The sequence below is a fragment of the Eptatretus burgeri genome, chromosome 3, assembly GCF_056783735.1.
Source record: "Eptatretus burgeri isolate ZD-2024b chromosome 3, Ebu_testis_v1, whole genome shotgun sequence".
NCBI classification, from domain to species: Eukaryota; Metazoa; Chordata; class Myxini; order Myxiniformes; family Myxinidae; genus Eptatretus; species Eptatretus burgeri.
The window spans coordinates 85,815,366-85,839,088 of NC_140963.1; the positions used below are offsets into that span (position 1 = coordinate 85,815,366).

The 23,723-nt window shown below is 43.6% G+C and overlaps 1 protein-coding gene across 7 annotated transcripts in view; it reads left to right on the plus strand.

The window, feature by feature from the left end:
* The window catches only part of LOC147030366 (uncharacterized), a 117,008-nt gene that overhangs the window by 15,864 nt on the left and 77,421 nt on the right, over window positions 1–23,723 (plus strand). For 2 of the 7 annotated variants that reach the window (XM_085874333.1, XM_085874326.1), the window contains exon 1: window positions 23,229–23,678. The exons of 1 other annotated variant lie outside the window; for it this stretch is intronic. Coding sequence is in view for 2 of the 6 variants with exons in the window: in XM_085874326.1 (XP_085730452.1) it covers window positions 23,635–23,678 (44 nt within the window). In the remaining 4 variants the exon portion in view is untranslated. Of the gene's footprint in view, window positions 1–13,839; window positions 14,285–23,219; window positions 23,679–23,723 lie in introns of those variants that run through there. 4 more of the 7 variants (XM_085874332.1, XM_085874328.1, XM_085874327.1 and 1 more) reach the window with 4 other exon arrangements.

Sequence of the window (23,723 nt, forward strand, 5' to 3'; positions counted from 1 at the left end):
ACCCACTTCCTGGCCGATGATGGAACTGATGAGCCGCGGATAACTCTGTGGAACGATGGGTTGCTAAGGCCTAAGTCACATTTGCTCTACGGCTAGGATACGGCGGCCATACCCCCCCCCCTCTGAATTGACAGAAACGTGCGGCAGCTGCAGAGTTTCTGAGGTGTCCTCAGGGTGGCCCTACTCCGTTTGGCTATATTTTACAGGCCGTAGGGGTTGCCGTGGAATTATAACGCGGAGTTATAACTTTTTTCATTTCTACATTCGCCGTAGCAATTTGACAAGCCGAAACAAAAGAAATGTAAAAAAAAACCCATTCGTTACCGTCCGTCTGGCCACACGTTCGCCTTAGGGCCCCCCTGCGGTCCCCCTGTGGTCGCCTTGCGGGCACCTTGCATCTGCCTTGAAAATTATATGGCCGCCGCAGGAACGCCCTAAGGTCACCGTGCGACATCAAATCAAAGACCGTACGACACCCCCACGTTTTCGGTCTCCACAATTTATAAATACGCCGTGCGGCTCCCCGAAAAATAAAAACATATGTGACTGCTACATTGTGTGACCGTGGAAATACTGCGGCCACCATATAAATGCTAGTGGCCGTAGATTTTGGAGACCCCACGGCCGCCGTGGCAAATCCCCCCTCCTGACCTTAAACTCACGCAAAAAATGAGATTCTGTACAATTTGCCAAATTCAGAGCCAAAGTACTGTGAAACTGTTGGTTCGTGTTCCGATTCATGTTCCGCTTTGTGTTCGACATTGCTCAGAAAGTAACACAATTGAAACGAAGTTGTTCCTCAATCATAGACTGACGTCCGTGCTCTGTATTCAGACAGAGTGAACCAATACACAACTTTCTAAAATGACGTATGAATGCTAAAAGAGGCCTGATGCACATGTGCTGGGTGTGTGTGCTTATAATGACTCGGTTCTGCTCGCGGGACACTTTTAAGCTGCGTTGCCAACATGAAATCTATTATTCAAATAGTCTTTTAAACACAATTTTCAGCATTTCGACGAAAGAGTGGCAATGTCATTTTTGGACTTCCGGTTCTGGGTTTGGAGTGTCGGCAGGTATCCTTCAAGGTTCTCTGCTGACTTTCTCAAAGTTAAGTTTCCGGTCGTTATTTGTCCCGTTTTAACTGTTTATTTTATCACCTACACGTTATTGTGTGTTCCTAGTTCGGTTTTGTTTCAAAAATCATGCTATTTTGTCAACCTTGTCTTCCAGGTGCTTGAGGCCCACCTTTTGTTTCTCCTCGGTGTACGATCGTGTTTATTTGTTTGTTTTCCCCCATCACCTTCAATTTATATTTTCCCCACTTTCCTAACATCCTCCATCCCTCCCACGAATCACTCTATTTCTTATCTTAAACCCCCCCAAAAAACACGACCTTTCTCCTTGCACACTCACGAGTCTCGATTCTTCTTCTTCTTATTCCTCTTCTTCTTCCTCTTCTCCTTCGTCATCTTCGTCATCTTCGTCATCTTCTTCTTCGTCATCTTCGTCATCTTCATCATCCTCTTCATCTTCTTCTTCGTCATACTCTTCTTCCTCTTCTTCGTCATCTTCCTCTTCTTCCTCCTCTTCTTCTTCCTCAATTTTTTTCTACAACACTTCCATGACCTAATCTGTTGAAAACTCTCTCAAACATTCATAATAATAACAAAAACGATCTCTTGTAATTCTTCATCTTCCTCTTTCACACGTGTGGTACTCTTTAGTTTACTGTATCACAATGCACGACTCTACACTATTTTAACAGACTGCTCTCAATTCGACCTTTCCTTCATACCTTGCCTAAAAAATCCAATTGTTACAGCGTTTCTTCTCTCCATTCTCTGAATTCGCCTTTATTGCATCCATCAAGAATTGTGTTTAATCGCATAACTGACCTAAAACTTTAAAAAAAACCCCAGTTTGCTGGGAATGTTCGGTTTCCATCAACCATTCTTTCTTTCCAACTTCAGTGCCAACTCACTCCTCTCACCCCTCACTCTCAAAGCAACCATCACACTCTTCTCCCTCCAAGCCTCCCTCTCACCTCTCTCAAAAACTCCCCTCACCTTTCTCCCACCATTCATCCCCTTTACTCACCCTTCTCAAAGTTACCCCCCTCTCATCCCCAAACCTCCCTCCTTCCATTGCCCTCTCACCTCCATCTCTTCACTCCACCTCCTCAAATCCTCAACTGCCTTCTTCCCCTAGCTTGTACCGCCTCTTCCCAGCACCACAGAGCCTTTTCTCCTCCTCATTCGGCCCCTCCCGGAGCTATTCTGCAATTCCCCACACTCTTTCAACAACCCTCCTTACCTCCCCCCTCGTCCCTTGTCCTATCCTCCCCCTCCCCATCCCCCAACCCCTGCACCAAAAGCCTCCTCCCCTCCCTCTTCATTAAAAGTGTGGACCTCAAATATCCGGGGCCATCGCTCAAACCTTTTAGATCTCTCCATACAGGTTGCCACTGACAAACCAGACATAATCTGCCAAACAGAAACTTTTCTCCCCCATGACATGTCTGACTCCCAAGTATCTCTCCCTGGTTACTCCCTTCTCCGGTATGACAGACCTGAGCCTCGTCCTGGTGGAGGAGTTGCTCTCTTCATCAAAGACTCTATTCCTCACTCTCCATGCACTGCCCTCACTCCCCACACCCCCAGGAATACCACTCGCTACTGCTTCCCCTCAACTCCCACCTCATGTTTATATGTGTACTGAACCGTCCACCTAACAGTGATTATTCCATCTACACCTCACTATCCGAAAACATGGACCATCTTCTATCTTCTCATCCAAACTCTCTCTTCCTTATATGTGGCGACTTCAATTGTCATCATGCCAGTTGACTCGGTGTGGGTACCTCTCTCACCTGTCATGGCACCTCAGCAAAAGCTTTCTGCGACTCATTGGGACTGACTCAATCGGTCAACTTCCCGACCCGGATCTCAACCAATGGTACTCCATCTCTTCTGGATCTGATTTTGACAAATTTCCCTGACAATATCTGCTGCTCTTCTTCCTCTCCAATCGGTTCTTCTAACCACGTCCTTGTCAAAGTGGACATCTCTCTGGCTGTTATCAGAGAACCACCTCAACGCCGTCAAGTCTGGCATTTCACTCAAGCCAACTGGCAGGGTCTCCAAGCAGCCATCAAACTTATAGACAGGTCTCCTATCGCTACTTTCTCAAACATCAACTCATCCTGGGAATTCCTTCAAAGAAACTTCCTCTCCCTCATGCACAGATTTATCCCTCTCGTCTTCAGTTGTCCTACCGTTCCTCCCGCCCTTGGTTCGCTGGAGCTTGTGGTGAGGCAGTTGTCCTGAAACAACTTGCCTTTGCCTCATGGAAAGCAAACCCAACTGAGGGCAATCTCAGGTCCTTCCATAAAGCTCAGAACAAGTGTGTATCTCCCCTCAGGAGAGCCAGAAAACAACATCTTTCTCATCTCAAGTCTGAACTCTCAAACCTCTCTCCCTCCTCAAAATCCTGGTGGCGTTTAATCAAATCTGTTTCTGGTGTATGTTCCCCCCTCCATCCCCTCACTTACCTCAAATGGCCACACTGCTGATACCGCACGTAAAAAGACTGAATGCCTAAACTCTGTGTTTGCAGCTAAATCTTGTGTCCGAAACCCATCAATTTCTCTACCCACCTTACCCAGTCGCACCCAACTGTCCCTGGATTCTGTGTCCTTTTCTCCTGACAAGGTGGAGAGTTTGCTGTCAAACCTCGACTCAGATTCTGCCACCGGTCCCGACGGCATCAGCCCACGTGTCCTAAAAACCTGCTCTTCTGCTCTTGCTCACCCTCTCTCTGTACTATTCACCCTCTCATTTGCTCAAGGTCATCTGCCATCTGCTTGAAAATCAGCAAACATCGCTACCCTGCATAAAAAGGTGCAAAAACAGATCCCTGCAACTACAGACCAATCAGCCTTCTCCCAATCATCAGCAAGGTTATGGAATCCATCATCGCTTCAGACATGAAATCTTTCCTCTTCTCCAATGGCTTGATTTCCGATCATCAATTTGGTTTCAGACCAGGTCACTCTTCACTGGATGTGCTGCTTCTGCTCTCCCAACAATGGATGGAAATCCTCAATGCTAGACAGGAAATCCGAGCTGTATCCCTGGACATATCATGTGCTTTTGACACAGTCTGGCACCCTGCCCTGCTCAGCAAACTCTCTTCCTATGGTATCCAAGGCCACCTCCACTCATGGCTCGCAGACTTCCTCTCCTGTCGCAGTCAACGTGTGGCCCTAAATGGAGTTCTTTCATCCCCTCTTCCTGTCCAGGCTGGAGTTCCTCAAGGTAGCGTTCTGGGCCCTGTTCTTTTTCTGGTTTTCATCAACGATCTCTCCGACTCTCTGGAAAATCCTCTATATCTCTTTGCTGATGACTCCACCCTCTGCCGTACCATCGTTCATCCCTCAGACCGGCAAGCAGCAGCTTCTTCACTCACTGCAGATCTGGGTAAAATCACAAACTGGTCCAACACGTGGAACATGTCTTTCAATCCGGAAAAATCTCACACTCTCACTATGTCTCTCTGAAAGGACCATTTAGAAACCCCCCCATTCCACTTTCTCAACAATCCTCTGGAAGAAGTCCTTTCTTTCAAGCTTCTGGGTCTCACTGTCTGCCATGACCTTTCCTGGGAAAGCCATATTTCAAACCTCACCTCCAAAGCCAGTCGCCGACTGGGAATCCTCCATCATGCAAAGTCCTTCCTCGGCCCACCTGAGCTCCTGACCACTTACAAAGCTTTTGTCCACAGCCTGATGGAGTACTGCTCTCCCCCTGGGCTGGTGCTCCTGCCTCCCACCTTTCTCAGCTTCACGCTGTGGAAACCAAGGCTTTTCGGATCATTGGCATCTCCCGCAATGAGGCTGAGTCTTTGGGCCTCTCACTCAATCACCGCAGGTTGGTCAGTGGTCTTTCTTTCTTCTACCATCTCCTCTCTAGCCTCACCACCCCTCCCCGCCCCGCTCTCTCTGCAATTTGTCCCCACCACATTTCCACAGGGTGCTCAAGATTCCGCCAACAACCCCCTTCTGGTAAAACTACCAAAATCACGAATCAATGCTCACCTTCACTCTTTCATTCCTCTATTTTCCCACCTTTGGAATAAACTCCCTCACACTATTCAATCCCATTCTTCCCTCCAGGCCTTCAAAACAGCTGTTCACCACCACCTCTTATCATCTCCCATCCAAATCCTTGATCTTTTCTACCCCTGATAATCCACCCAAGACCACCTCCTTCAAATTCCCTGCTTTCCTTCCTGAAAGTCCCTGTCATGTCCATCTTATATTCCCCATGTGCCCCGTCCCATCCCTCTCCCTTCCACAGATCTCCTAATGTCTCTGTTCCCCACTGTTTTGTCCTTCCCACTCCCTCCCCTCTTGTCTCATGCCCCCCTTGCTGTGCATTGTGTGTTAGCTTTCGTAGGAGCCTCGACAAGGTATACAAAAAAAACAAAATGTCAATATTGTTAACCATAATTGTTCTGTTCCTGAATGCAAATCAAACTCACGGAAATAGAGCTAATTTTGGGTTCGTACCATTTCCTGTTAATACAATTAGCTCATGGTGGCAGTGGAAATAGAACACACACACACACACACACACACACACACACACACACACACACACACACACACACACACACACACACACACACACACACACACACACACACACACACACACACACACACACACACACACACACACACACACACACACACACACACACACACGCTTCTTCTTTCACCTACATATGCAAAAATCTAGTATACCTTCACCACCAAAGATGGACAGAAGTTATGTTTTCGCTCCTGTCTGTCTGTCTGTCTGTTAGTTTGTCTGTCTACAAGCAGGATATCTCAAAAAGTTATGGACAGATTCGGACGAAACTTGGTGGACAGGTTGGGTGTGTGACAAGGGCAATTTTTAAATTTTATTTCATTGAAGATCCAGATCTGGACATGGATATGAGAATTTTTAAAGTGATTTTTAACCATTGACAGATAGGGCCGAATACGATATTGGGCACAATATTTCAAAAGGTTGTGGATGGATTATTTTTTTTTAATATATTTTTTGTATACCTTGGTCGAGGCTCGTATGAGAGCTAACACACAACTCACAGCAAGGAGGCATGAGACAAGAGGGGCGGGAGTGGAAGGGACAAAACAGTGGGGAACAGACACATTAGGTGAACTGTGGAAGGGAGAGGGATGGGGATGGGACGGGGAACATGGCGAAGAGAAGATGGACATTACAGGGACTTTCAGGAAGGAAAGCAGGAGAAATGAAGGAAGTGGGCTTGGCTGGATTATCGGGGGTAGAAAGGATCGAGGATTTGGATGGGGGAAGATAAGAGGTGGTGGTGAACAGCTGTTTTGAAAGCCTGGAGGGAAGAATGGGAAAGAATAGAGTGAGGAAGTTTATTCCAAAGGCGGGAAAAAAAGAGGAATGAAAGAGTGAAGATGAGCAGTGATTCGTGATTTTGGTAGTTTTACCAGAAGGGGGTTGTTGGCGGACCTTGAGCGCCCTGTGGAAATGTGGTGGGGACAAATCGCAGAGAGAGCAGGGGGGGGCAAGGCTGGAGAGGAGTCGGTAGAAGACAGAAAGACCACCGACCAACCTGCGGTGATTGAGTGAGAGGCCCAAAGACTCAGCTTCATTGCGGGAGATGCCAATGATCTTAAATGCCCTGGTTTCGACAGCGTGAAGCTGAGAAAGGTGGGAGGCAGGAGCACCAGCCCAGAGGGGAGAGCAGTACTCCATCAGGCTGTGGACAAAAGCTTTGTAAGTGGTCAGGAGTTCAAGAGGGCCGAGGAAGGACTTAGCACGACGGAGGATTCCCAGTCGGCGACTGGCTTTTGAGGCGAGGTTGGAAATGTGACTTTCCCAGGAAAGGTCATGGCAGATAGTGAGACCCAGAAGCTTGAAAGAAAAGACTTCTTCCAGAGGATTGTTGAGAAAGTGGATGGGGGGGTTTTGTAAACGGTCCTTTCGAAGAGACATAGTGAGAGTGTGAGATTTGTCTGGATTGAAAGACATGTTCCACGTGTTGGACCAGTTTGTGATTTTATCCAGATCTGCAGTGAGCGAAGAAGCTGCTGCTTGCCGGTCTGAGGGATGACAGATGGTACGGCAGAGGGTGGAGTCGTCGGCAAAGAGAAATAGAGGATTTTCCAGAGAGTCCGAGAGATCATTGATGAAAACCAGAAAAAGAACAGGGCCCAGAACGCTACCTTGAGGAACTCCAGCCTGCACAGGAAGAGGGGATGAAAGAACTCCATTTAGGGCCACACGTTGACTGCGACAGGAGAGGAAGTCTGCGAGCCATGAGTGGAGATGGCCTTGAATACCATGGGAAGAGAGTTTGGTGAGTAGTGCAGGGTGCCAGACTGTGTCAAAAGCACGTGATATGTCCAGGGATACGGCTCGGATTTCCTGTCTGGCATTGAGGACCTCCATCCATTGATGGGAGAGCAGAAGCAGCATATCCAGGGTAGAGTGACCTGGTCTGAAACCAAAGGTCTGATTATGACCAAACATGGTGAATGAGTGAGTGGGTGACAAGAATCAACTGATTCGATTTTGGTTCAGGTCTGCATGCGGATCTGGTCTATCAGTGGGATACAAAACGTAAACTGTTCAGCCTAGCGGATTAAAGTAAATATAATTTTAAACTTACCCTGTACATCACTATCCCCAGATATGACCTTCCCATCGGTGTTCGGAAACACAAAGGTTTGGGTAGTACGCATCCATCTATAAACCTTCAGGCCTTTCACAGACCCACATCATCAGAAGTTTTTGCAGTATGGACTGCAAGATGTCAACTTTTCGGACGAGTTGATGAGAAAGTTCTCCAAATCTTTCATTGTGCAATGCCAGTGGCACACCCCTTTCTCACAGGTACATTTCCAAGTATTTTCGGCTTCTTTAAAAACTTTCTGAGCCGTTCCATGCAACAATCCTTATCTGACATGCACGATATACATTCAGGCTAGCCCGATGGACCTCGTTACTCAGGATTTCTGCGTAGGCGCGCCAAACAATTTGACGTGGATTACATAATTTTGAAAGTCGCGTATTAATTAACCCCCCCCCCCTTGTGCTTCGTGAGTGGGGAAATTACTATATTATTAACGTAACAACTTCACTTGCATTTAGGTTTCTGTGAGGTGTTATAGGACGATACCAAATACCAACAGCATTTGCATGAGGATTCATAATAATAGGGTCCCAGGGGGCATGTATGATTTTAAACAAGAGGGATACCATTGGGAAAAAGTTGGGTCCGACATTGTTTTCCATCATGCATATGTCCTCCACCAGTCACTCTGTCTGTCTCTCCATCTTCTACTATAAACCACCCCCAAAAAACTTTTGTACAATCAAGAGGACTGCTGAGTTCATGCTGGACTGCTGAGTACATGTCAAAATCTAATCAGTTCATCTTTGCATCATAATATATACTTATACCAAGTTTGGTCAAAATCCCATCATTGCTCCACAAATTAGCACGGTGACAGAATTTTTACATAACGTGACCTCTGACCTTTGACCTCTTGAACCCATCATCCAATCGGTTCATCTTTGCAACATTATACATACTTGTACCGAGTTTGACTTAAATCCCATCAGCGGTTCTTAAGTTATCGCGGCAACGAAAACCTATCGCGGTCGCACAGACGGACAGACGGACAGACAACCTGAAAACATGTCTCCGGCGACTTTGTCAGCAGGAGCATAAAAACTTGGTTTTCAAGGCTGAAGAGTGTGCAAATCTAGGATTTTATCAACCAGCTGTATTTCACATGTGCATGGGACATGCAATTCACCATATGAAGTGAATAGACATACCCGGGTTGGTAGGAATCGAAAGCGGGTTTTGTCCTTTTTATTTACTTTCCCCAAACGTGGTTTAAAATGCTATAATTCATTGTCAGTGACACAAAATACACCACAATACTGAGATAGCCATTTGTTGATGAGTCAGGATAGGGAGGTTCCAAGTAAGACCACTTCAAACTCGGTGATTGTGGCGACATGATATTGAGTATGTAATGATCAGTGTAAGAATGTCCTTTTGCTTTTATGAACGGGGGAGAGGACAGAGAGTTGGGGTTCGGAAGGAGGGAGAGTGCAAAGATGGGGTAGATTTGGGAGGGGCAGATCGAGACTTTGTTGGGAGGGGGCAGTGGGGAGGGGTGGAGGAGTTGTGGTTGGTGGGGTGGGGGAGGTTCAGAACTTGGGGTTTTTGGAAGGGGGCTTGACTTGGTGTTTGCAAAGGGGGGTTGATGACGTGGGTTTTGTGAGGGGGGAGGGGGAGTTGAGTACTTGAAGTCATATTTTTCATTATATGGATGTTCTGCGTGTACCTGCTTGTAATTCCACATTATTCATCGATTTATTTGCTGATTAGTGAGAGTTTCTAATTGAATGCCATTTTTGAAAACTAAAGTGTATAATAGAGTTAGGATGACCATTAGTTCAAGGAATTTTGATTTTGATGATGATGATGATGATGATGATCGATCATCATCAACCATGCCATATGATGAGCGTTGGTTCTGCTGAAGGAATTTTTTGTATTTGATGCACCATACTCTTTACAGAGGTATGATGCATTAAATAAGGTCCTGATACAGATCTGGAAATCAGAAACAGTTTATTGGCAAGAATTACACTGGATGGTTTGCCATTACCTTTCCAGTGTTGTTTGTCTGTTCTCTATCCTTTTAAATGCTGTGCGTCAAGAAAGGAAGCAGCACGTACCATTTTTAAAGTGTTTGGTATGACTCAGATGGGGTTTCAACCACTGACCTCCGAGATTCAGAGAGGACGCTCTGACCTGACACCATCGAATAATGACTGAAGCACTATACTGTATAGGCTATAATCTTGGTCGGGTGCGATGCGGGGAAGGGCGGTAGAATTTAGGAGGGAGGGGGGATACAGAATGAGGAGGAGGTAGGGGGGGACAGAATGAGAAGGAGAGCAGAGAGAGTGTGGGAGGGAGGGGGGACAGATTCTCTGTCACACTCGAGTTCCATGATTACTCAGAAATAACTTGGAGGTCATTATGCATACCTCTAGGCTTCGGGTATCCTGCCAGCCCAAAGGTTATATGAACGATCAATTGTCATAATACTCCAAGATGTGTCATTATAGACTTTGTACCCCATCCTTCCAACCCACACTCTGTCCTCCCTCACCTTCGACATGCTGTTGAAATACTCCACCAACTGGCACATCGAATGCATCCACCATGATACATAGTGGTGCATCTGACTTGGTCTGGACAAACATCGTGGCTTCTGCTCGCATAGACTTCACTGTATGTAATCCATCATCACAGTTGATGTAAAATCATTCCTTTTCTCCAACAGCTTCATCTCAGATCATGAATTCGGATTCAGACCTGATCACTCTACCTTGGACATGCCGCTTCTATCCTCCCAAAAATGGTGGAGGCCCTCAATATCAGACATATCAGGGCCATCTCTCTGGACATATCACGAGCTTTTGTTACAGTCTGGCATCCTGTCTTGCTCTCCAAAATGTCTACCTCTGGTATCCAAGGCCAACTCCACTCTTGGACTACTGACTTCCTCCCCTCTTATAGACAATGTGTGGCTCTCAACAGAACCCTTTCATCTCCTCTCCCTGTCAAGGCTGGAGTACCCCAAGGCAGTGTTCGAGGCCCCATATTATTCCTAATCTTCATCAATGATCTCACCGACTCTGAAAAATCCCCTTTATCTCTTTGTTGATGACCACTCTCTGCCATGACATCCTTCATCCTTTTGATAGACAGACAGCCAATCTTCCCTCTCCTCAGATGTTGACAAAATCACAAACTGGTCAAACACTTGGAATATGTCTTTCAATCCTGAGAAATTCCTCTCTTTCTCTTTCTCTCTTTCTCTTTCTCCCTCTCTCACAAATGGAATGTTCCACAAACCCTCTCATCTACTTTCTCAACAACCTCTTCAAAGGGGGGTCAGTCACTCAAACTCTTGGGTCTCGCTCTCAACCATGATCTCTCTTGGGCAAGCCACATTTCAAAGTTGGCCTCCAAAGCCAGACACCAACTGGACTTCCTCCATCATGCAAAGTCCTTCCTTGGCACATCTGAGCTCCTATCCACCTCCAAGCCTTTCATCCGCAGCTTGATGGAGTACTGCTCTCCCCTCAGGGCTGGCTCCCCTGCCTCACATTTTTCTCAGCTTGACGCCAAGGAAACAAAGGCTTTCAAGATCATTGGAATCTCTTGTGATGAAGTGGAGTCTACGGGCCTATCACTTTTCCACCGCTGACAGGTTGATGTTCTCTTTGTCTTCTTCCACCTCATTTCTGGTTTTGCACCCTCTTCTGACCTCTCTTTGCTCTGCCCCCCCTCCCCGAATATGTGCAGGATGTACATAGTCCACCAGCATCACGCTCCTAGTGAAACTGCCTGAATCACTGCTCACCCCCACTTATTTATTTCTCTTTTTTTCCCACCTGTGGAACCAACTTCCACACCTTCTTCAATCTCATTTTTCACTCCAGGACTTGAAGACCGCTGTTCACCACTGCGTTGTCATCCCCCATCCAAAAGCATGATCTTTTCTCCACCCATTTAACAACCCTCCACCCTCTCCCAAAATTTTGCTCATGTATCCATATTGTCCACCTCTTGCGTTGTCCCTTACCACTCATTGTTGCCTGCATCCCTTGTTTGTCTGTCTCTGTCTACCTTCCCCTGCCCTGCTGTTGGTGTTTCCCCTTTCTCCTGTTGTTCCCTTTGTTACCTTGTGTGTTGGTCTGTTCTGCGTCTGAGCTCTTCCACGCCAAGACCATGTATAAAAAAATGTTCCACTAAATCTTTGGAAAATCCTCCGCTGCACTCCTCCATTTGACGAAATAAATTGCTTTAAGAAAAACTGTTTGTGTGTGTTTGAACAAAGGTTGATTTGCGAGACAGGTGTGTGTTAGAGGCGTGGCTAATGGAATGAATAAGTACGACAATTTTTGTAAATAGGCCATGAGCCAGACCTGGTAATTTTTGGCCACCGGTACCATCTGAGGGGAATAATGCTCATTGTAATTTTTGGCAAAATATACATCTCCACAGTCAGAAACAATGTGATAGCATTGCATTGGTGGTAGCCTTTTTTGTTGTTAGCCGTTTAGTAACTCCATCCCAAAATAAACTTTTCTGAAACCGGCAAAAGACAGAAGAAGGCATTTTATTTAAAACGAATGGTTCTCTCTTATTATAGGCTATATCTTCTTGAAAATTGTTAGGCACATAGCTCATGTTATTTACCTGCAATTGTAAAAGGAAGTGTTCACCATCAAAATGTGTGTGTTTGTCAGACGGACTGAAATGCTCTGATCTGTGCAGACTGCCAGACTGTGAGAACCAGGCATTCATCTTTGAGTCAGATGATGGGGAAAGTTTAGATGAGGATATTGAAGAACTGGACAATGATTATGATTTTAAAGTTCATCTTGAACATTTTATATCACTTACAATCAGTGCATATGATCATAGACGACTTAGAAATTATAAAGGACCCGTCTTTCGTTCATAAGACAATATGTTTATCAGCAACACGTTGGGCGCGGTAATGGCCTTGTTAGTGTGGAACACTACATTTGTGTTTCTATTCTGTAATTTTGTGCCTTTCAACAGAACATTGTGTTTCATTTTCAGCTTTGACTCATTCATCAGATTGCACATGATTAATCATCTTGCTATTGTCTTATTGGTTGATATTGTGTAATACGGGTGTTTGATACCTTTATATGTGCATTATTGAGTATCTAAATCCCTGAAATTCTGTATTGTTTGAGAAATTACAGGGAAAAAACATTAATCTTGTTCATGAACAATTGAACATGCTATCATTTACCTTTGTTTGATTCTTGGAAAGTATCCTTCAATAACAACAGAGAAAATATCATGACATTGACCAAACTACATAAATCCATTCAAATTAGGTATTTTTTTTCATTTGGGGGGATGGGGTAACATTGTCTGCTATACTGATCTTAATATACAACATACAAAAAAGAAATTTAGATTTTTGGATTTCTTAATAAATTCGATAAACACCCATACATGTAATTATATTGTTTCAGAAATTTTATTTGCTTTCCACAGTAAATGATAGACAAATGCTTTTCTAAAGGTGGTGTGATTTATCACACAGAAAATAGACACTGATATTTCAGTGTCACCAATGACATACCTTTCAACCTCGGCATGTTCAGCACTTTTTGTAGAGAAGCAAATGATCCTTGCAAAAGGTGGGACAAATTTCAATGTTAATGTTTGACTGATAAAAAAAATGTTGTTAAGTTGAAGTAGGATGTCTTACCTTGTACTGGCCATTTTGCACAAAAGCTTATGTAAGGGAAGGCATATAAACAGGGTGATAACACACAAATAGCTACCATCGATACAATGCTATCACATATTGTCTAACTCTAGGGTTGTATGCCTTGCCAAAAATCATGACGAAAATTATTCCCCCAAGATGGTACCAACCAACCCTACTGGCTCATGGACGAAAAGAGACTTGGACAATGACAGATTAAGGGGCGTGGTTAAATTTAAGAGGCGTGGCTAACACGAATTTAAGAGGCGTGCTAACACGAATTTAAGAGGCGTGGCTAACACGAATTTAAGAGGCGTGGCTAACACGAATTTAAGAGGCGTGGCTAACACGAATTTAAGAGGCGTGGCTAACACGAATTTAAGAGGCGTGGTTTGGTTACACGACTCCCCGGCGTCCACAGCGCTTTTTAAGCACGTGATTTAATAAATTACTGAATTTTACCAAAAATAATACTTTATAATCCATTAGATCGACTTCAAATCCTGAGCGAGGGCTCATTCAATGGATGGGAAATAAATGAAGGAAAAAAATATATATAAGGGAATCGAACAAGACCTCGGCGATAGCGGAAATTGAATGGACCCACGACTTTCAGGTCCTTTTAATTAGTTTATTATTATTATTTTTTTATCTCTCCAGTTTGGACATGGAGTTCGAGACCGTCGGGAGCTCAGAGTGACGCGACTGTTTGGCTTCGACTCCACCGTGTAAATTCGGTCCGTCAGGGTGAGTTGGTGGAACTTATTCCTCGTTTCTCTCATGAGACCTGATACCCGTGTTCGTATTGACACAGCGAAGCGCTGCGTGACCTCCACGCCGATGACCCGTCGTTGTGTTTGTTCCATGACTGTAATAGAGAGTGAGAGTGATGTGAACAACACCTTTTCACGTTTCTTCTAGTTTGACTCTCGCCTTCGTTTTGGTGGATAAAACCGCCCTCAGCGCGACTGATTTTAGGATCGAGCGCTTTTTCATTTGTCTTGGTGACCCCAGGGTCGTGTTTACGATTGGTGATTGTGTCTGTAGGGAATTAAAAAATACTAATAAATACATGTGATGATTTAGGGCCTTGCACTGAATTAAACTCACATTTCTTTTGGGGGAGGAATACTTGTATGTCCAAACTATATTATAAAACGGGTCCTGTCTGTCTGTGGGGAATACTTGTATATCCATACTATATTATAAAACGGGCCCTGTCTGTGAGGAATACTTGTATATCTATACTGTATTATAAAATGGGCCCTGTCTGTCTGTGAGGAATACTTGTGTATCTATACTGTATTATAAAATGGGCCTGTCTGTCTGTGAGGAATACTTGTGTATCTATACTGTATTATAAAACGGGCCCTGTCTGTGAGAAATACTTGTGTATCTATACTGTATTATATAACGGGCCCTGACTGTGAGGAATACTTGTGTATCTATACTGTATTATAAAACGGGCCCTGTCTGTGAGAAATACTTGTGTATCTATACTGTATTATATAACGGGCCCTGACTGTGAGGAATACTTGTATATCTATACTGTATTATATAACGGGCCCTGTCTGTGAGGAATACTTGTGTATCTATACTGTATTATATAACGGGCCCTGACTGTGAGGAATACTTGTATATCTATACTGTATTATATAACGGGCCCTGTCTGTGAGGAATACTTGTGTATCTATACTGTATTATATAACGGGCCCTGCCTGTGAGGAATACTTGTGTATCTATACTGTTCTATATAACGGGCCCTGCCTGTGAGGAATACTTGTGTATCTTTACTGTATTATATAACGGGCCCTGTCTGTGAGGAATACATATATCTATACTGTATTTTAAAATGGGCCCTGTCTGTGGGGAATACTTGGATATCCATACGATATTATAAAACGGGCCCTGTCTGTCTGTGAGGAATACTTGTGTATCTATACTGTATTATATAACGGGCCCTGTCTGTCTGTGAGGAATACTTGTGTATCTATACTGTATTATAAAACGGGCCCTGTCTGTCTGTGAGGAATACTTGTGTATCTATACTGTATTATAAAATGGGCCCTGTCTGTCTGTGAGGAATACTTGTGTATCTATACTGTATTATAAAATGGGCCCTGTCTGTCTGTGAGGAATACTTGTATATCTATACTGTATTTTAAAACGGGCCCTGTCTGTGAGGAATACTTGTATCTATACTGTATTTTAAAATGGGCCCTGTCTGTGGGGAATACTTGGATATCCATACGATATTATAAAACGGGCCCTGTCTGTCTGTGAGGAATACTTGTGCATCCATACTGAATTATAGAACGGGCCCTGTCTGTGAGGAATACTTGTATATCTATACTGTATTATATAACGGGCCGGCTGTGAGGAATACTTGTATATCTAAACTGTATTATATAACGGGCCCTGTCTGTGAGGAATACTTGTATATCTATACTGTATTATATAACGGGCCCTGACTGTGAGGAATACTTGTATATCTAAACTGTATTATATAACGGGCCCTGTCTGTGAGGAATACTTGTATATCTATACTGTATTATATAACGGGCCCTGACTGTGAGGAATACTTGTATATCTAAACTGTATTATATAACGGGCCCTGTCTGTGAGGAATACTTGTATATCTATACTGTATTATATAACGGGCCCTGACTGTGAGGAATACTTGTATATCTATACTGTATTATATAACGGGCCCTGTCTGTGAGGAATACTTGTGTATCTATACTGTATTATGTAACGGGCCCTGACTGTGAGGAATACTTGTATATCTATACTGTATTATATAACGGGCCCTGCCTGTGAAGAATACTTGTGTATCTATACTGTATTATAAAACGGGCCCTGTCTGTGAGGAATACTTATATCTATACTGTATTTTAAAATGGGCCCTGTCTGTGGGGAATACTTGGATATCCATACGGTATTATAAAACGGGCCCTGTCTGTCTGTGAGGAATACTTGTGTATCCATACTGTATTATAAAACGGGCCCTGTCTGTCTGAGGAATACTTGTGTATCTATACTGTATTATAAAATGGGCCCTGTCTGTCTGAGGAATACTTGTGTATCTATACTGTATTATAAAACGGGCCCTGTCTGTGAGGAATACTTGTATATCTATACTGCACTATAAAACGGGCCCTGTCTGTGAGGAATACTTGTATATTTATACTGTATTTTAAAACGGACCCTGTCTGTGAGGAATACTTGGATATCCATACGATATTATAAAACGGGCCCTGTCTGTCTGTGAGGAATACTTGTGTATCCATACTGTATTATAAAACGGGCCCTGTCTGTCTGAGGAATACTTGTGTATCTATACTGTATTATAAAATGGGCCCTGTCTGTCTGTGAGGAATACTTGTGTATCCATACTGTATTATAAAACGGGCCCTGTCTGTGAGGAATACTTGTATATCTATACTGCATTATAAAACGGGCCCTGTCTGTGAGGAATACTTGTGTATCCATACTGTATTTTAAAACGGGCCCTGTCTGTGAGGAATACTTGTGTGTCTATACTGTATTATAAAACGGGCCCTGTCTGTGAGGAATACTTGTGTATCTATACTGTATTTTAAAATGGGCCTGTCTGTCTGTGAGGAATACTTGTGTATCCATACTGTATTTTAAAACGGGCCCTGTCTGTGAGGAATACTTGTGTATCCATACTGTATTTTAAACGGGCCCTGTCTGTGAGGAATACTTGTGTGTCTATACTGTATTATAAAACGGGCCCTGTCTGTGAGGCATACTTGTGTATCTATACTGTATTATAAAACGGGCCTGTCTGTCTGAGGAACACTTGTGTATCTAAACTGTATTTAAAATGGGCCTGTCTGTCTGTGAGGAATACTTGTGTATCTACACTGTATTATATAACGGGCCCTGTCTGTGAGGAATACTTGTGTATCTATACTGTCTTATAAAATGGGCCCTGTCTGTCTGTGAGGAATACTTGTGTATCCATACTGTATTATAAAACGGGCCCTGCCTGTGAGGAATACTTGTGTATCTATACTGTATTATAAAATGGGCCCTGTCTGTCTGTGAGGAATACTTGTGTATCCATACTGTATTATAAAATGGGCCCTGTCTGTCTGTGAGGAATACTTGTGTATCCATACTGTATTATAAAATGGGCCCTGTCTGTCTGTGAGGAATACTTGTGTATCCACACTGTATTATAAAATGGGCCCTGTCTGTCTGTCTGTGAGGAATACTTGTATATCTATACTGTATTGTATAACGGGCCCTGTCTGTGAGGAATACTTGTATATCTATACTGCATTATAAAACGGGCCCTGTCTGTGAGGAATACTTGTATATCTATACTGTATTTAAAAACGGGCCCTGTCTGTGAGGAATACTTGTGTATCTATACTGTATTATAAAACGGGCCCTGTCTGTGTGAAATACTTGTGTATCTATACTGTATTATAAAACGGGCCTGTCTGTCTGAGGAACACTTGTGTATCTATACTGCATTTTAAAATGGGCCTGTCTGTGAGGAATGCTTGTGTATCCATACTGTATTATAAAACTGGCCCTGTCGATGAGAAATACTTGTGTATCCATACTGTATTATAAAACGGGCCCTGTCTGTGAGGAATACTTGTATATCTATACTGTATTATAAAACTGGCCCTGTCTCTCTGTCGGTGGGGAATACTTGTGTATCCATACTGTGTTTTTATACGGGCCCTGTCTGTGAGGAATACTTGTATGTCCATACTGTATTATAAAACTGGCCCTGTCTCTCCGTGAGGAATACTTGTGTGTCTAAACTGTATTATAAAATGGGCCCTGTCTGTCTGTGAGGAATACTTGTGCATTATAAAACGGGCCCTGTCTGTGAGGAATACTTGTATATCTATACTGTATTTTAAAACGGGCCCTGTCTGTGAGGAATACTTGTGTGTCTATACTGTATTATAAAACGGGCCCTGTCTGTGAGAAATACTTGTGTATCAATACTGTATTATAAAATGGGCCTGTCTGTGAGGAATGCTTGTGTATCCATACTGTATTATAAAACGGGCCCTGTCTGTGAGAAATACTTGTGTATCTGTACTGTATTATAAAACGGGCCCTGTCTGTGAGGAATACTTGTATATCTATACTGTATTATAAAACTGGCCCTGTCTCTCTGTGAGGAATACTTGTATATCTATACTGTATTATAAAACGGGGCCCTGTCTGTGAGGAATACTTGTATATCTGTACTGTATTATAAAACTGGCTGTCTCTCTGTGAGGAATACTTGTAGATCTATACTTTATTATAAAACGGGGCCTGGTCTGTGAGGAAGACTTGTATATCTATCCTGTATTATAAAACGGGTCCTGTCTGTCTGAGGAATACTTGTGTATCTGTACTGTATTATAAAACTGGCCGTCTCTCTGTGAGGAATACTTGTATATCTATACTGTATTATAAAACTGGCCATCTCTCTGTGAGGAATACTTGTATATCTATACTGTATAATAAAACTGGGCATCTCTCTGTGAGGAATACTTGTGTATCTCTACTGTATTATAAAACGGGCCCTGTCTGTGAGGAATACTTGTATATCTATACTGTATTATAAAACGGGCCCTGTCTGTCTGTGAGGAATACTTGTGTATCTATACTGCATTATAAAATGGGCCTGTCTGTCTGAGGAATGCTTGTATATCTATACTGTATTATAAAACGGGCCCTGTCTGTGCAGAATACTTGTGTATCTGTACTGAATTATAAAACTGGCCCTGTCTCTCTGTGAGGAATACTTGTGTATCTGTACTGAATTATAAAACTGGCCCTGTCTCTCTGTGAGGAATACTTGTGTATCTATACTGTATTATAAAATGGGTCCTGTCTGTCTGTGAGGAATACTTGTGCATCTATACTGCATTATAAAATGGGCCCCGTCTGTCTGTGAGGAAAACTTGTGTATTATAAAATGGGCCCTGTCTGTGAGGAATACTTGTGTATCTATACTGTATTTTAAATGGGCCCTGTCTGTCTGTGAGGAATATTTGTGTATTATAAAATGGGCCCTGTCTGTGAGGAATACTTGTATATCTATACTGTATTGTTACGGCTGTGGAAATTCGCAAACCACCATTCAGGTCCCGTAGGTGAGATATCTATTAAGTTCATGTGTAGTTCGCCCCAAACCCATTGTTTGGAGGGAATGAATGTGATTCATTCGGGCTGCGACGCTTTGAGTAAGTCGTTTTTCTTTTTCTTTCTTTTATTTCAAACAAAGACCAACAAGGACGCTCGGTGGGCTTTTCCCACCTGTTTTTCATGCCATTCTTCTCCGCGCTTGGTGTGAGGGAGGAGAAGCGGGGCGGGGCAGCTGTCGCCCGATTTGTGGATGCGCGGTGTGACGCGGCCAGGAAGGAGGAATGTCCCTCTTTGAGACATTTCTCGAAGCTCCTCGAAGGGGTGTGGAGCAAAGAACGGGGCGGAGCTCCGGAATATAAAAAGTCGGACACGGGCGAAGCGGTTTTGTGGTTGCTCTTGCCCTCTTCCTGTCTTCCGGCTCGCTCGTCCTCTCTTGCTGGTGGCCGCTGGCCTGATCTGCTGTGGTGCGGTTCCAAGACCCCGCTAGTGGGAAGGAGCGTCCGCCATTCCCCCCTCCCGACCTCGGGCATCCACGTTTCCCCTCCTTCTATCCGCGCTGGGATGGCGCCGAAAACTCCGTCCGTGGCGTCGAGCGGCCAACACGTGCCGGCGCGAGGCACGCCGGAGAGGCCTCGCCTACCACGCTCGGGCACGGAGTCGCGGTCAGGCGGGACCATGTCGGCAGACGTCGGAGAGGGACTCTACACGCTCAGGGAAGTCGTGACTTTCATTTCTTTTGGGGTGTGTGTGTGTGTGTGTGTGTGTGTGTGTGTGTGTGTGTGTGTGTGTGTGTGTGTGTGTGTGTGTGTGTGTGTGTGTGTGTGTGTGTCGCCAGTCTGGTGAAGTAAAACTATAAGTGTTGCCATGTGTTCGCGTATTCGGTCGTAGCTCTGCATTGTTTTTGTTTTAAATTGACGTATGTGTGCTCTCCGTGTGTCGTGTAAATAAAGTGCATTATGTTGAATTGTTCCCCGTTTCGCTGCGTCCTTTCCTTCGTTTGAATCTCCATCTTGCTGCATGTAAAGGGTTCGTAGTGGGCTTAATACGCCCGATAATTAATCGGACCCGTCGAGGCTGACGATAACACCGCTCGGTTATCCCGATAGCACGGAACGGACCGCTTAAGCGGTTCGTGTCCGGAGTCTGCCTGCGACGAGGTACGATCGCACGGTCTACCATCCGCGTGGGTACTTTGGTAGGTCGAGTTTGGCGAACAACCCTATCCTACGCGGGTAGCCGATTGGCACGATTGTGGTGAGGTCGAAAGGCCCACCCGTGACTGGCTCCGGGCGATAGTTCCCAGAGGGTCACGACAGAATTGTCCGTCCGGTGGGCGAGGTGGCCGCCATTCGAGTTGAGCGGCCAATCGCACGCCGGCGGGCACGAATTCGCAACAGTATTATAAAATGGGCCCTGTCTGTGAGGAATACTTGTATATCTATACTGTATTATAAACTGGGCCCTGTCTGTGAGGAATACTTGTATATCTATACTGTATTATAAACTGGGCCCTGTCTGTGAGGAATACTTGTGTATCTATACTGTTATAAACTGGGCCCTGTCTGTGAGGAATACTTGTGTATCTATACTGTTATAAACTGGGCCCTGTCTGTGAGGAATACTTGTGTATCTATACTGTATTATAAAACGGGCCCTGTCTGTGAGGAATACTTGTATATCTATACTGTATTATAAAACGGGCCCTGTCTGTGAGGAATACTTGTATATCTATGCTGTATTTTCAAACGAGCCCTGTCTGTCTCTGTTGGGAAAACTTGTATATCTATACTGTATGAAAAAAAATGAGCCCTGTCTGTCTGTTGGGAATACTTGTATATCCATACTGTATTATAGAATGAGCCCTGTCTGTCTATCTGTCTGTGGGGAATACTTGTATATCTATACTGTATTATAAAACGGGCCCTGTCTGTCTGTCTGGGAATACTTGTATATCTATACTGTATTTTAAAATGAGCCCTGTCTGTCTATCTGTATTTGGGGAATACTTGTATATCTATACTGTATTATAAAACAAGCCCTCTCTGTCTGTCTGTCTGTGAGGAATACTTGTATATCTATACTGTTATAAAACAGGCCCTGTCTGTTTGTGGGGAATACTTGTGTATCTATATTGTATTATAAAACGGGCCCTGTCTGTCTGTCTGTGAGGAATACTTGTATATCTATACTATATTATAAACCAGGCCCTGTCTGTCTGTGAGGAATACTTGCATATCTATACTTTATTATAAAACGAGCCCTGTCTGTCCGTGAGGAATACTTGTATATCTGTGCTGTTATAAAACGGGCCCTGTCTGTCTGTCTGTTGGGAAGAGTTGTATATCTATACTGTATTATAAAACGAGCCCTGTCTGTCTGGGAATACTTGTGTATCTTTGTTGTATTGTAAAACGGGCCCTGTCTGTCTGTGAGGAATACTTGTATATCTATACTGTATTATTAACCAGGCCCTGTCTGTCTGTGAGGAATATTTGCCTATCTATACTTTATTATAAAACGAGCCCTGTCTGTCTGTCTGTCTGTTGGTGAGGAATACTTGTATATCTATACTGTATTATAAAACGGGCCCTGTCTGTCTGTTGGGAATACTTGTATATCTATACTGTATTATAAAACAAGCCCTGTCTGTCTGTCTGTGAGGAATACTTGTATATCTGTGCTGTTATTAAACGGGCCCTGTCTGTCTGTCTGGGAATAGTTGTATATCTATACTGTATTATAAAATAAGCCCTGTCTGTCTGTCTGCAATACTTGTATATCTATACTGTTATAAAACGGGCCCTGTCTGTTTGTGGGGAATACTTGTGTATCTATATTGTATTACAAAACGGGCCCTGTCTGTCTGTCTGTCTGTCTGTGAGGAATACTTGTATATCTATACTGTATTATAAACCAGGCCCTGTCTGTCTGTGAGGAATACTTGTATATCTATACTGTATTATAAACCAGGCCCTGTCTGTCTGTGAGGAATACTTGCATATCTATACTTTATTATAAAACAAGCCCTGTCTGTCTGTCTGTGAAGAATACTTGTATATCTATGCTGTTATAAAACGGGCCCTGTCTATCTGTTGGGAATGGTTGTATCGCTATACTGTATTATATAACGAGCCCTCTCTGTCTGTCTGTCGGGAATACTTGTATATCTATACTGTTATAAAATGGGCCCTGTCTGTCTGTCTGCTTGTGGGGAATACTTGTGTATCTATATTGTTTTATAAAACGGGCCCTGTCTGTCTGTCTGTGAGGAATACTTGTATATCTATACTGTGTTATAAACCAGGCCCTGTCTGTCTGTGAGGAATACTTGCATATCTATACTGTATTATAAAACGGGCCCTGTCTGTCTGTTGGGAATACTTGTATATCTATACTGTATTATAAAACAAGCCCTGTCTGTCTGTCTGTGAGGAATACTTGTATATCTATGCTGTTATAAAACGGGCCCTGTCTATCTGTTGGGAATGGTTGTATCGCTATACTGTATTATATAACGAGCCCTCTCTGTCTGTCTGTCGGGAATACTTGTATATCTATACTGTTATAAAACGGGCCCTGTCTGTCTGTCTGCTTGTGGGGAATACTTGTGTATCTATATTGTTTTATAAAACGGGCCCTGTCTGTCTGTCTGTGAGGAATACTTGTATATCTATACTGTGTTATAAACCAGGCCCTGTCTGTCTGTGAGGAATACTTGCATATCTATACTGTATTATAAAACGAGCCCTGTCTGTCTGTCTGTGGGGAATACTTGTATATCTATACTGTATTATAAAACGGGCCCTGTCTGTCTGTTGGGAATACTTGTATATCGATACTCTCTTATAAAACGAGCCCTGTCTGTCTATCTGTCTGTGGGGAATACTTGTGTATCTATACTATTTTATAAAACTGATCTTGTCTGTCTGTGGGGAATACTTGTATATCTATACTGTATTATAAAATAAGCCCTGTCTGTCTGTCTGTGGGGAATACTTGTATATCTATACTGTATTATAAAACGAGCCCTCCCTCCCTCCCTGTCTGTCTGTTTGTTTCTCATGCTATAACTTGAGAACGGATTCACGGATTTCAATGAAACCAACGATGATGGATGGATTCAGGGAATTCCCAGGGAGGTTTGTAATTTAAGAAAATAAATGAATGAATAAATAAGTAAAGGT